The sequence below is a fragment of the Crocodylus porosus genome, unplaced genomic scaffold, assembly GCF_001723895.1.
Source record: "Crocodylus porosus isolate Cpor-Errol unplaced genomic scaffold, CroPor_comp1, whole genome shotgun sequence".
In the NCBI taxonomy this organism is placed as follows: domain Eukaryota; kingdom Metazoa; phylum Chordata; order Crocodylia; family Crocodylidae; genus Crocodylus; species Crocodylus porosus.
In genome coordinates this window covers 8617354-8629993 of record NW_017728915.1, presented here as the reverse complement: position 1 = coordinate 8629993, position 12640 = coordinate 8617354, and the positions used below count along the sequence as shown (strand labels likewise).

The following is a 12640-nucleotide window of genomic DNA, read 5'->3' as shown; positions in this document are numbered from 1 at the left end:
CAAGCCAGCGTTTTGGTCGCTTTACTAGCCGCAGCATCGCATTGCAGGCTCATGTTCATCTTGTGGTCAATGATGACCCCCAAGTCTTCCTGCGGCCCCCTCCTACAGCAAGGCTAGTTTAAATCTCTCCATACGAGATCAGCCAATCTGGAAGAGAAAACATGTTTGCCTTTAGGAGAGAGGTGAAGCCCATCCCACCCCAGCAAAACACCCTGCCCAAAAGCATGGGTCTTTATCAAGGAACCCAAGGCCTGCCTGGCAGCACCAACTGCGTAATCACCGGTTGACCTTACCAATGCAGGCCTCGTGTCACCGTCCCCGCCTACTCACCAGAAGAAGAGAGGAGAATACCACCTGTGCCCCCATCTCCTTAAGTTTGTCCCCCAGAGCCTTGAAATCCTTCATAATGCAGTCAGGGTTGCCCCTGGCCATGTCATTCGTTCCCACGTGGATAATAACCATGGGGTACTGGTCTGCAGGTCAGATGTAGGCCGGGATCCTCTCCATTATGTCCCTTTTTAAGGCTTGCTTTAACAGTGTAGACATATCAATAAAACATTGTCCAACTGATCATTGTCTCTGTCTCACTCTCTCTGTCTCTTTATAGTGGTCTTTTACTTGTGGAGGAACATGGATTTCGCGGTATTTTAGAGAGTGATTTTGGGATCTTTTTTATCAGGGATTTTGCAGTTTTCCAATAGGGAACACCAGAATTCCTGCTCCGGAGGCCAGTGACAGGACCCTGCCTGCTCAGATCTGGCACCTTGGACCCATATGGCTGTGGCTGAACTCCTGGCCAAATTGGGCTAGGAGGACATGCTTTGACAGTTCAAAGCAGGCCACCACACCCAGAACCTCTTCCAGGGTATAGCTGCCCAGATGGCTGGGCAGGGGACACAAATGGCAGTAGTGGCACCCAAAGGCCAACCCTGCAACCACTGGCAGCTGGTCCAGAGGGGCAGATGCCTCTACTGGCTTTGCAGTCCCCATCCAAGTCTGGCAGGTGCACAGCAGGTCACAGCCAGACAGCAGCCCCTACTGCCAGACTGCTGCAGTGGGTAGAGGGTGCAGGGAATGCTCAGGGCTGTTTCAGCAGTCCAGCTGGCACAAGGGATAATATCCCCAGGTACCAGTTGGCTGGGCCCCAGAAGCTCCTGAGAACTAATAGCCCTGAGCTACTTGCCAGGGCGGCTTTTTATACAGCTGGGGTGCTGGCCCCAAGCTCCAGCTCACCCTGGTTGAAGATCCAGGAGGAGCCAGGCAGAGTTTTTTTGCCCCAAGTGGCACAATTTGCTCCACAACAAAGTGCATGTCTGAACACGTGCGCTGAGGCAAAAAGCCCTGGCTCAGATTTGCACCACTTCTATCTGAGCTGCTGCAAGCGCATGTGCTTGCATGTGTGGACACACCCAGATGGGTGGTCCAGAGAAGCTATAGCAGTATGGAGAGTACAGAGTTATGCTTTGTGTGAAAGGGAAACTTTGGTCCTGGTGTCACTTACAGCTTGCCTCATTCATACTTTCAGTCACAACAGGACCTAATAGTTGTTTGTTTTATCAAACAAATAAAGAATAAATGATTTATAGTTATATATGTTCTGTCCTCAGATGTGATCAAATCTCCCAGCTGCCTAGGTTTAGGTGGCCCAGTTCTCTGAGCAAGCTCTGTGCAGGGGGTGTGAGATTCCAGGCTGATAGAGTCTGGAAATGTTGTAGAGCTAACAATTTGTCCATCTCCTTTGATCCAAATCCTTCCAGCCCTTTGACAGAATTCACAGGAGGATTGGGTGTGGTTTGCTTAAGAGCTTTTCCACAGTATATTTATAGTTGGTCAATCAGAGGGGCAGAAGGACTTAAGAGTTTGTGTTGTGCCATAACAAACACAATGGAAACAGTCCTAGAAATGAATCACACGTGTGTGCGTGCATGCACATGCATAAATAAGAAATGGTATGTGCTGGCATATGCCACAGACCAACTCTGTCTTCAGATATACACATGCTGCTCCATCAATAGGAGACTGGTTTAAAGGCTGCAGCATATGCTGGGACCAGTAATAGCTATGTAAAAATTCTGCTAACCAGCTGAATCCCAAATTGGTCATGGAACTCTATTTCTCCCTCACCCATAATGCCATTTAGTGTTGGTGTTCAGTGGAAGAGCACACATTAAAAGGAAGTGATTTGCTTGAAAGTATCTCTGTGGGTATTACTAATTCTCAACATATTTCACGTGACAGATAATCATTTAGAAACCACTGAGTAGGTTCAAAGCAGAAAGCATTAATTCTCACTTGAATCAGTGATGGAGCCTGATTCATGTTTACCACCCACCCTTGAGTTGAGATTACACTACTACACTATGTAAACTAGGGGCTGGTGTTAATATCTTGGCTCCTGTGTCAAGTGCTTATAACCTGGTCCACTTTTTCCACAAAATGTGAAAACATAATATTTTTGACCAACTATATTATTATTTTTTTTGTGCCAGGATTACAGATAAATGGTCCTGAACAAGGCAACGCAGGGCTGGAAGGGGCGTCATGAATCAACAAGGCTAGCAATTATAAACAACAAAATAATCTAATCTTTCATTAATGTATCAATCTACATCTTGAAGCCAGTTGGGTTGCTTGTCCCTACTACTCTTGTTGGAAGGCTATTCTTGAATCTCACTCCTTTAATTTCTAGCCTAAAATTATTCATGGCTCGTTTATGACCATTTGGTCCTGTGCCAGTATAACACTTTAGCCTAAATAGCTCTTTTTTCTGATATTGTCTCACCTGATCCATTTACAAATTAGTAATCATGCCCTCTCCCAGCCTTCAATTTGTTGTGAGAAACCGGTCATGCCCTTTTAATCTCCTCTTGTAAAACAGTCTGTCCATTCCCTTGGTCAGCCTTGAAGGCCTTCTCTTGCTTGCTCAAATACTAATGTCAGATTATTGTTTGTATTGTACTTGTACCTAAAAGTCCAACAGAGTTTAGCTCTTTGCATTAGGAAGTAAGCAGGCAATTCCTGTCTGGGTAAGTTTTTAGTCTAAACAGAGAAGATAGACCAGGAGTTTGGAGGAAGAAAGTGTTATTCTCCACAGTTTGTAACAGCCATGAGCAAATTAAGTGACTTGTCCAAAGCAAGTCCAGTGACCAGAACACTATAGTTCCCCCAGAAGTACAGATTTCTTCTGCAGACTATTCTTTTAGAGAGGCAGGCTTTCAACCTGGCCCTTATAAATCCAGAAACTGAGTAGAATTTGTGAAGAAGTCCTTACCATGAATATTTATTATTGCTCAAAAGTCAATGTCAGTGCAATCTGCTGATAGCTGCTGTATATGTGTGTATTAGTTATCCAGTCCGGGATCAAACATAATTTCACATAACTTTGGTAAGTAACCAACTTAACTTTGGTTAAGTAAACATTTGATTTACACTCATTTCACAAATAATTATTCTGCTGCATGTTTTGGGGCAATAATAAGAACACAGTTAAGTGAACTGGGTTCATTAACTTTAATAAAATATTTGAAGTTCAAAAATGAATTATGAATCTGCTGTGCATTCTCCATATACCTAGCTAAGAATTTTCCCATCTCACATATGACTTTTATTACTATTTTAAATGTTTCATGAAAATCACCTGACTTCAACTAACCTTCCCACAAGTCCATAACTGCTTTTTTTTCCAAAGGGTGCATCTGTACAGATGTTATAAATGCTCATTTCTGCATCATCACAGCTAGTGTACTATTGTTTATCAAGCATTATCAACCAGCCAGACCTGGGGTCCATTGTGCAGGGCTTGAAGGAAATTCCAAGTCTGTAGGGCACCATGATTGTGGTGCAGAGCAAGAAGAATTCTTCCAAATCACTGCTGTGTCCAGTGCATCTCCCCTTCATGGAACTTCTGGCTATAGTATAAAATCCATCTCTCTTCTCTGACTTTTGCCTACAGAATAAGGGAGAGAGTCATTTGGAGGCTGATGATTTTCTGTTTATTTTCTCAGAAGGGCACAAGACTTCTGTAACGAGCTTTCAGGGTAGAGGGTTTGTATTAATACTCTGTGCAAAGAGCCTGAGCAACTCAGCTATAGGACTATGGGTTCAGAAATATGGTGGAACATCAGTCATGACTTATAGGTATTCAGAGAAGAAGGTAGTAGAGTAGCACTGAACATTAATAATGTGTTAGATTGCGAAGAGATAACATTGTATAAAAATACTTTGGAATGGATGGTGAAAGAGATTATGTTGTAATGATGTTCTGAGTTTGCTGAAAAGTCATGTGATCAGATCTGGAAATGGATAGTGGTTACTTTAATGATATCAAAAATATAATTAATGATATCAAAGAACTATACAATACTGGAAATTGTTTTCATGGGCACCTAACTTCCTAGGAAAAGGTTGCAGAACAAATGCTACTAATTTTTTGTAGCTAGGATTATGTCTGGGGTAACTAAATTAGGACATAAAAAAGAGCCATTTATAAAAAATTGTCATCTCAGCTGATAACAAATTGTTTTCTAGTCAGGAAACAGGAGGTTGTTTTTACTGAGGTAGTATTCTACCATCCTTCAGGAGGGAGTGACATGGTAAAGAACATGAAGTGTGTTATTTGTGAACAGACAAAGGCAACAGAGATTATCTAGAGTCAGTTTCTTCCAGATCTCTTCAAGTATCTGTATGTTCTTTCATTGCAGGCACTACCACAGTAAATCTGGCCATGGTATAATGGATACTTGGTATGACAACCCTGTGCCTAATTACTCCCCTAATAACAGAATTATGACCAAGGAGCACAGGAAAAGCTTCCAGACTGGTGAGTGTGTTTAAGTTTTTGGTGTGATTTTGCTGTTGTATTATGAGACTTTCTTATTCTACTCCAGATATCTGGGAAAGTTTATATATGAATTTGAATGTTAGCCATTAACGCTACAGCTATACATTCAGATTTTAAAGTTTTGGGTAAAGTAGTATGAAAACATAACTGCTTGAGTCCATCTCTAGCTGCTGTACTTCCTTATAGGGTTCTGTAATGGGGTGTTGCACATCAGTTTCCCTGATGCTTTCAGTTATTATCATACTTGCCATGTCAGTTGGCAGAAGAGCTTGAAAAAATATTATTCTGAGACATGGTGAACGGTCTCATCCCTATTCCACCCACAGCTTCTAATGATAAGGTCTCACTCATGGATATCTTGGCTAGATGGACCTCAGAGATGAATGCCAGCAAAGCAAGGACAAAAGCTTGCAAAGAAGAATTTTTCCAACTATTTTAGCTGGTCTGATAAAAGATATCGGATTTACTCAAAGAACCTCGTCTGCCTATATCCTTAGACCAGCACGGCTACAACCTATACCCCTGAAGGAAAGCAAGGATGCATTTTTGATATGCGCACGTGCTGGGATGTCTTGTCATAAGATGTCACAGACATTCAAAGTGACATAGCATTTTATCTCCTTCTCCCTTGGAGCTCAAGCAGAAAATGCCCTGATTACCAATCTGTTGCTTTATGTAGAAAATTATGCAGTCCCTGTAAGAAAATTACGAAGCAGCTCCCCAAAGTGGGAGAGGTTTTCCTGGAGAGTGCTATTTGGAAAGAAGGCCATATGCTAGTATAATCAGAAACAAAGAGACGTCCCTATTTTTCTTTCTGATTAGTGGCAGGATTTTATTATAGGTCTCCAGGAAGCTGTCTCTAGAGCCTCCTTCTCAAACACATAGCAACAAAGCCACAAAGCCTGTCACAGGAATGACCTTCCTGATGAGACATTCACTTCAAAGCACTCACCAAGCTATCAGGGCTGATACCTGAACTCTTATACCTAAATGTCCAACAGCATTAGCACACTGCTAACTAGTGCCCTGCTGATTATGACAAAAATTGTTTCTCAGCCACAAGCTGACTTTTGTCATTGAGAAGAAATCTTAGCCTTGCTAGCGGGTCTTCTCTTCATCCACCGCTGCTTCTGCTCTTCTCTAAGTGAGATGCAAAGCTACTTAATGGTCAGGGAGACTGCCAAGAGGTGCTCCCATCTGTTATCTGCCATTACCAGTCTGATGAAGATGTGTAGCATTTGCCTGCTAGGTAGAGTAACAGTTTGTATAAGGAGTGAAAATGTGGTTGTTGACCTAGGGAAAACCCATCTGGCGTGTAGCTGGGTATTTGTTATATAGGTGGGGAAGAAGGAACCAGGACTCATGTAAGGGATCAACGTGACATGAACCTGAATGTAACTTTGAACCATAGTTCTCTGTCTTTCCTTAAGAGAGGGGCCTGCTTTAAGAGACAAAATTGGAACTCATTCCAATGAGACTTATATGTAGAGATGCAACTACCCCTGCCCAGAACTTTGGGAATTTTTGAAATCCAAACATTGCAACTATGCTGTGACCTGAAATTTCCATGAATACCTTTACTCCATTACATTGACAACTCTGCTTGTGCTATAGACTAAGCCATGGCTCAGGAGACCACGGAGACCCTCTATTATACATTTACAAGGAAGGGAAAGTACAGTAAGTAATAAATATGAACAAGTTAAGCTAATTCACAGAGACGATAGCCTGACTGAAAGGGAACTCTAAATGGCAACTGGAGACAGGTCAACTGTTCGCATCCAGGCTGGGGTAGTTTATGCACTTAGTGACACAAAAATGAATCCTAAAACTGTGTTGAGGTCCCCACCTGTGTCTGCTCTGGAGATTATAGTAAGTTTCTTACAGCTGCAGCTAGAGACCTTTAGCTCAGGGTAAACAGCTCATTCTTTTAATTCAGGAACTTTCTAAATCAGTAGTTTTCAACTTTGTTTCATTTGTGGAACTCTAAACAATTTTGAATGGAGGTATGGACCCCTTTGGAAATTTTGAATGGAGATGAAAACCACTTTGAATTGTAACTGTGGGTATTCACATACTTTTGATTGCTCATAGTCATCTTTTGTGGACCCTGTAGACATAGTCTGCCAACCTGAAGGGTCTGTGGATCACAGGTTGCAAACCACTGCCCCAGTTCAATCATTAGTGTATTGTCAACATAGTGTCCAGTTTCTTATGGACAGAAGCCACAACAAATAGTATCAAAGAAACTACTTCACAGTTATCATGTCTCGACATAGGTTTCTGAGTGCCCATACTTTATATCCCATTCAACAATAACTACTACTGGCTTCCTAAATGTAGGCTCAAATGTCAGCACCAACCTCCAACTCAAATTGAAATTAAATGCCTTTTGGTTGACTTCAGCAGGAATTGATCAGGTCCTTTTTTGAGGGAAAACAATAAATCAAATTGTTTTTAAACCTCTTGATCATGTACTCTGCAATCTATGATCCAAAACTTCAGCAAAACTGTGTATAAGCATATGTGCCTAAATGTGTTTTTATGTGTATGTTTCTCTTTCACTGTATTTCTACTTAATTTCTTTCATTAGGGTCTTCAGACACTAAGGAGGAAGGACTGGAGGCTCAGATTAACAGACTAGCTGAGCTGATTGGAAGACTGGAAAATAAGGTAATGGGGGTTTTTTAATGATTTTTTGTTAGTAGAAAGGTTAAGTTTAATCATTCTTTATTTTGAGAAAAAGGGTTGCCATCCATTTAAAAATTGTGACATGTAATACTAGTTTCCTTGCCTCATGTCATTAGCAACACTATGTGGCAACTGGGGAATCATTTTTTTTCATTTACTATGGCCTTATCTACACTGTTCCATCAGCAAAACTTTCCACCATCAAAACTTTCTTCCTTCCCGTTCCTGCTGGTGGAGTTACACCAACTCTCCTGAACAGAAGCAGTCATCTGCTGCCATCCATCATCTGGCTGAAGGCCAGGTAAATGATCCCACACCTTCTCCTGGATCTTGTGGTCCCTTCAGCAGCTGATGCCTTCCTAGAGTGCATTTTGTGCTCTGCCAGTACAGCTGCTACTGTGGAGCCACCAGAAGTGCATAGAAGAGCATATGCATTGGCAGGATGGCAGTGGCAGCTGCTTTCTACCTCCAGAACATGTACCAGCAGAATAGGTAAGAACAAACCAGGCCAATGTCTTTGCTTGTTTGGGGGAAATGAAAATAAGTCACTGTTGTCTTTTGGGCTGTGTATACAGCTACATCATAGCAACATTTGGATTGCACTGGGACCTCTAGATCCACAAAAAGGCTCTATGGGCCCATGCAGCAGGGATGAACAAGGGTAAATGACCAAGTTCTCCAAACCAGCCATGCCTCCTTCTGCCATTACAATGCTGCAGTATTAAGGTTCCTTGCAATGGAATCTTTCCCTTCTGCCCCTGCACAGAAACTACTGTAGTTCTGCTGCGAGAGAAGCTCTGCTTGCTTAAGTGAAGGCTTTAGATTTGCCTCATGCAGGCCTACTCCTTCAAGCAGGCACCACTATATTTATTCATTTCCATATACTGTTCTAGATAGTACACCCTCACAGCAGTAAGCATTTGTAGGATCAAATTTGTGAACTTTAAAGTATGTCACTTAAATGTACCATACCAGATGTTGACACTTCTGACTCAGTAGTCTCCTGAATAGATGTGAACTCCAACTAAACTTTACTTAAAACAGATCGAAGATCATTTCTAAGGACAATCTTTCAGCATTCAGCTCTGCAATGCTTTTCTTAGTAACTTTTCTGGGAAGAGCTAAACTTTACATGCTAGGAAATTCAAACAAATCTCTCATCTAACTTGGGGTTTTTGGACCTTTGTTGATAACCCCAGGCTGTAACACAGAGTTTGACTTTCTGTCTCTTCTGCCCTACTGATAAGCTTATATGATTTTTTTTCTTTTTTTAATCGGCACCAGGAATCAATGCTTGATGCTTTTCAGCCTACCTTGTTTCCGCTGGTACAGTTTTGCCTCGCAGACTGTAGCTATTTCTCAAAGGTTGGTTGGTAACTTAGCCCCTGTGTCTTTAGAAATTCTGTTTGGGCGTGCCTCTAGTCCTCTCTTGCTCTAATTGCCTATACATCTGTATGATGAGGGAATCTTAAGAGGAAATCGGCTTTTAAAAAATCTGTCTGCCTCTTCAGCATTGACTGATTTTCCAGGGACAGTAAACTTCAGAACACAGTTAGCCTCCTTGTATCTCCTGTGTGTTGGCTTTGCACCTCCTCATAACTTACATTTAAAAAAAAGTATGCTGAAAATTACAAAGCAAAGGCAAGCATTACAAACGTAAAAACTGAGAAGGATTTGACCTCCAACCCTGGGGGGAAACATAAGAAAATTCCAAGGTAGCCCCAAAAGTTCCCCTTTCACATTCAAACATGAGAAAAAAGATAAAATATGAAACACAGACCTAAGGGGAGAGAGAGAAAAACGTTTGCTTATCTCTGTCTTCTGATGTAGCCAAGGGGATTTGGATTTGAATAATTTAAATTGAGAGAGGCCCAGAACCCTTTGTTCCATAGTCCCTGTGCTGTTGAGAGAGATTTGTGCAAGCCAGAATGTGCACAAGATGGAATTCAGGGAAAGAGTATGCTAAATCTGTTGGTGAATCTGGGAGTGCTGATAATAACAGTCATGGTCTCGTTTCTCAGGAAGCCTGCACATCTGTAGTCCAAGGGTATCTCTTGACACAGAGCAAGACACAGTGCCTGTGCTCTGTTCACTTTTGGGAAACCTAAAAAATAAGTGAACCCAATATGTGTGCTTCAAATGTAGTAGCTCTGTGAGTGTTCACCTGGGAGAGTTTCATTAGCACTATGACAGATGAATATAATTGTGCATGGGAGTATCTTAAAAGAGATTTCTGCAGGAACCTAAAAACTGCTATGTTGAAACCGAAAGCCAAGAGAAAAGCCAGTAAAGCCAGATAGCAACCAAAAATTCAAACAGCTTGACAATTCAAACAGCTTGTGTGCACAGAGAATTTAGCCAAGGCCAAGAGAGGTTGGGGACACTGGCTCCTGAACAGAAGTTGATGAGGTGAGTCTCGGACACTGTACCACGGTGGGTAAAGGTCCCTGTAGCAAAAGATCCCTGCCAGTTGCCTGTGCCAATATGGATTCTATAGTAGGTTCTGGAATATTGATATTGGGAGTAAAGGAACATATTCCTCTGCCATATTGTTGGTAACAATGTATATTTAGAAGTATAAAGTGAAATGACATTTAACTTTCACTTAAGGAAAAGTTCCTCGGTTAGGTTTCCTTCCTCCACCTAGTGAGTGAAAAGTAAAATTGTATCTTTAAACAGCTGACATCACTGCAAAAATGTTTATTACCAAAACCATAGTAATTTAAAATAGTCATGGAACCCTAAAATCCACACATGATCTTTGAAGAAAGGAGGGGTGGAATTAATCAAAAGTCCCTTCTTCTGGACTGAACTACAGTAAAGCTGGGTAGGGATCTTTAAAAGCAATAGGTTAACACTGGAAATTTCCACCTCAGTTTAAATGCAGAAGGAAAAGAGAGCATAAATATAGTGATAGAATAAGTCAAGAAGATTATACTCCCTTGACAAGCTATACACACCTGCCACACTCTTCAAGAAGAGACACAAATGTCTTAGCTTCTGTATTCCCCATAAGCAATTGCAGTATTTAAATGTGTGCAGCACAATGTCATTCCAGTGATCATCTGAAGCATCCTCTTCATTTCTGAGGAAGTTCTGTCTCTATAAATTAATAACCAAACCTATTCCAAAGAGTCATAGTCTCACATATTCTCATCAACTGTAATGATAGAGTAATATCCTGTGATACAGGTAAGACACTTATACATACGAATTTCACAACTGTTTGCGTTTCACTTCATAGTTGTTACCTTATGCCATGTAGTCCAAGTCAAATCTAAGCCTGATCCTTTCCAGAATAGTTTGTGATATAGTCACCATTTTATTCTCTCTCTCTCTGAATTGCACTGTAGTTGGTCATGATCTCTTGAAACATTTGTGACATCCAGACCAAAACAATTCTTATTTGGTACCATCTGAGAGTGGTTTGCTGGCCTCTGGGAAATGTGTTAATAGCCTCACATTAGATTTTGGTAGCAGTGCATGCTTATGATACAGTCCTTGCACAACTGATAGCATTTGGACAAGGTTTTCAGAGACAGTTAATAAACCCTAGCAATGGCAGCAGTCCCAATTCTTCACTGGTTAGGGGTTCAAGTCCCAGAGGTGATCTCCATTGCTGCATCTTGTCATCATATAAATTATGTGACAAGCACTGCTTTTCTGTATTCAGCCACTTCTATTCATAATTACAAATGGTCAATTTGTAAAAGTTATGGTTATGTTCTGTGAAAAATGACATTTTTCCAAAGCTAATGTTTTCATGGAAAATTCTGTTTTCTTTCAAAAGTTCCTCTTTTTTAAACAACAAACTAAAATCTGATTTTTCTTTTTTGCAAAAATTTAAAAATTATAATTTTTTTCTTTTCTTCAATTTTTGGTGAGCTTTCCTAATTATGCACATCAAGGTACATAAGCAGAGGCACTGCCCTCACCTGAAGTTGTTTTAGGTATGTGATATACAAGCCCTCTTTTGAATGAGTAAATGGAAGAGTGTTGAAAACAAAACATTCTCAGAGGAGATTCTTGGTTCTAAAGCACTCTTCCTTCCTTAGTCTATCACACCCTGGTTTAATGATTTTCTGGTAATGTACAAGATTTAATTTCCAAGGTCTCCTTTTCAGCATTACAGCCAAAGAGTTATTGCTGTAAAGGGGAAACACAGATGTTCTCTAGATTATCCATGGGGGTGACATGCTGTGTGGGGAGCATGTCCCATGGGTCCCATGGCAGTCTCTCAGACTATTGAGTTCTGCTAGGTTTCTTTTAGTACAGCATGTTGAGTACAGGTTGAGTTCTTTGTAACCACAAATAAACAAGTCTTTATTTTTTATTTGCAGTGGTTACAGTGGAGATGGCTAATTAAAATACCACAAAAAGATAGGCTCCTGCATGCTGTGTGCTAAGCAGTGTAGGAAAATACAGGCTTGTAGAGAAACCTGCTTCCCCAGTAGGATTGTAGCACCACATGCTTATGCCTGAAAACGAAAAATCCATCATCTGCTTTCAAGAGAGCAAACACAGCAGTGTGTCACTTTAACAACACACCCATGGTTTTCTTGCAGACTAGGAGAAAAAAGTTTAAAATAAGAAAAAACTTATTTGTTTGACATTTGAAAGTCTGTAAAGGAGCTGCATTCCCTGTGAGAGTTTGGTTTTCCTAAGCTGCCAGTTTTCCCTCTAGGGTTCCTTTCTTTGGCTTGTCCATTTCTCCGACACCTTGCCTTTCTTATTATGCTTGTGAATGGGCTGCTTGAGAAAATAGAAAATCATTTATAAGAATAGACTATTTTAGTGAATCTGTGGTGGGGTGGAGAGATGGTAGTGCTGTAAAACCTGATCCAGAGCCCCTTGAACTGAAGGGGTAGGGACAGACATTACACATAAACTGGTTTTAGTGATCAGAAAATGGTTTAAATCTGTAACAGAAGGGACATTCAGTGTATATAAACCAGTTTGAAAATGTCTGAACTGGTTTGAAATAAACCTGGTTGAATGTAGCATCAGACTTAACTGATTTGGGTCAAACTGGTTTATGCAATGTCTGTCCCAGACCCCTTGCTGCTTTAAGTTAAATCAGTCTCCCCCAGCATCCCGGCATGCTCTCTG

The 12640-nt window shown here is 41.0% G+C and overlaps 1 protein-coding gene across 1 annotated transcript in view; it reads left to right on the top strand.

Annotated features, from left to right (window-relative positions):
* The window catches only part of NECAB2 (N-terminal EF-hand calcium binding protein 2), a 319048-nt gene that overhangs the window by 264364 nt on the left and 42044 nt on the right, over positions 1 to 12640 (top strand). The window contains exons 7-8 of the mRNA XM_019535664.1: positions 4701 to 4819; positions 7434 to 7513. Of these exons, the coding sequence (XP_019391209.1) occupies positions 4701 to 4819; positions 7434 to 7513 (199 nt within the window). The remainder of the gene's footprint in view (positions 1 to 4700; positions 4820 to 7433; positions 7514 to 12640) is intronic.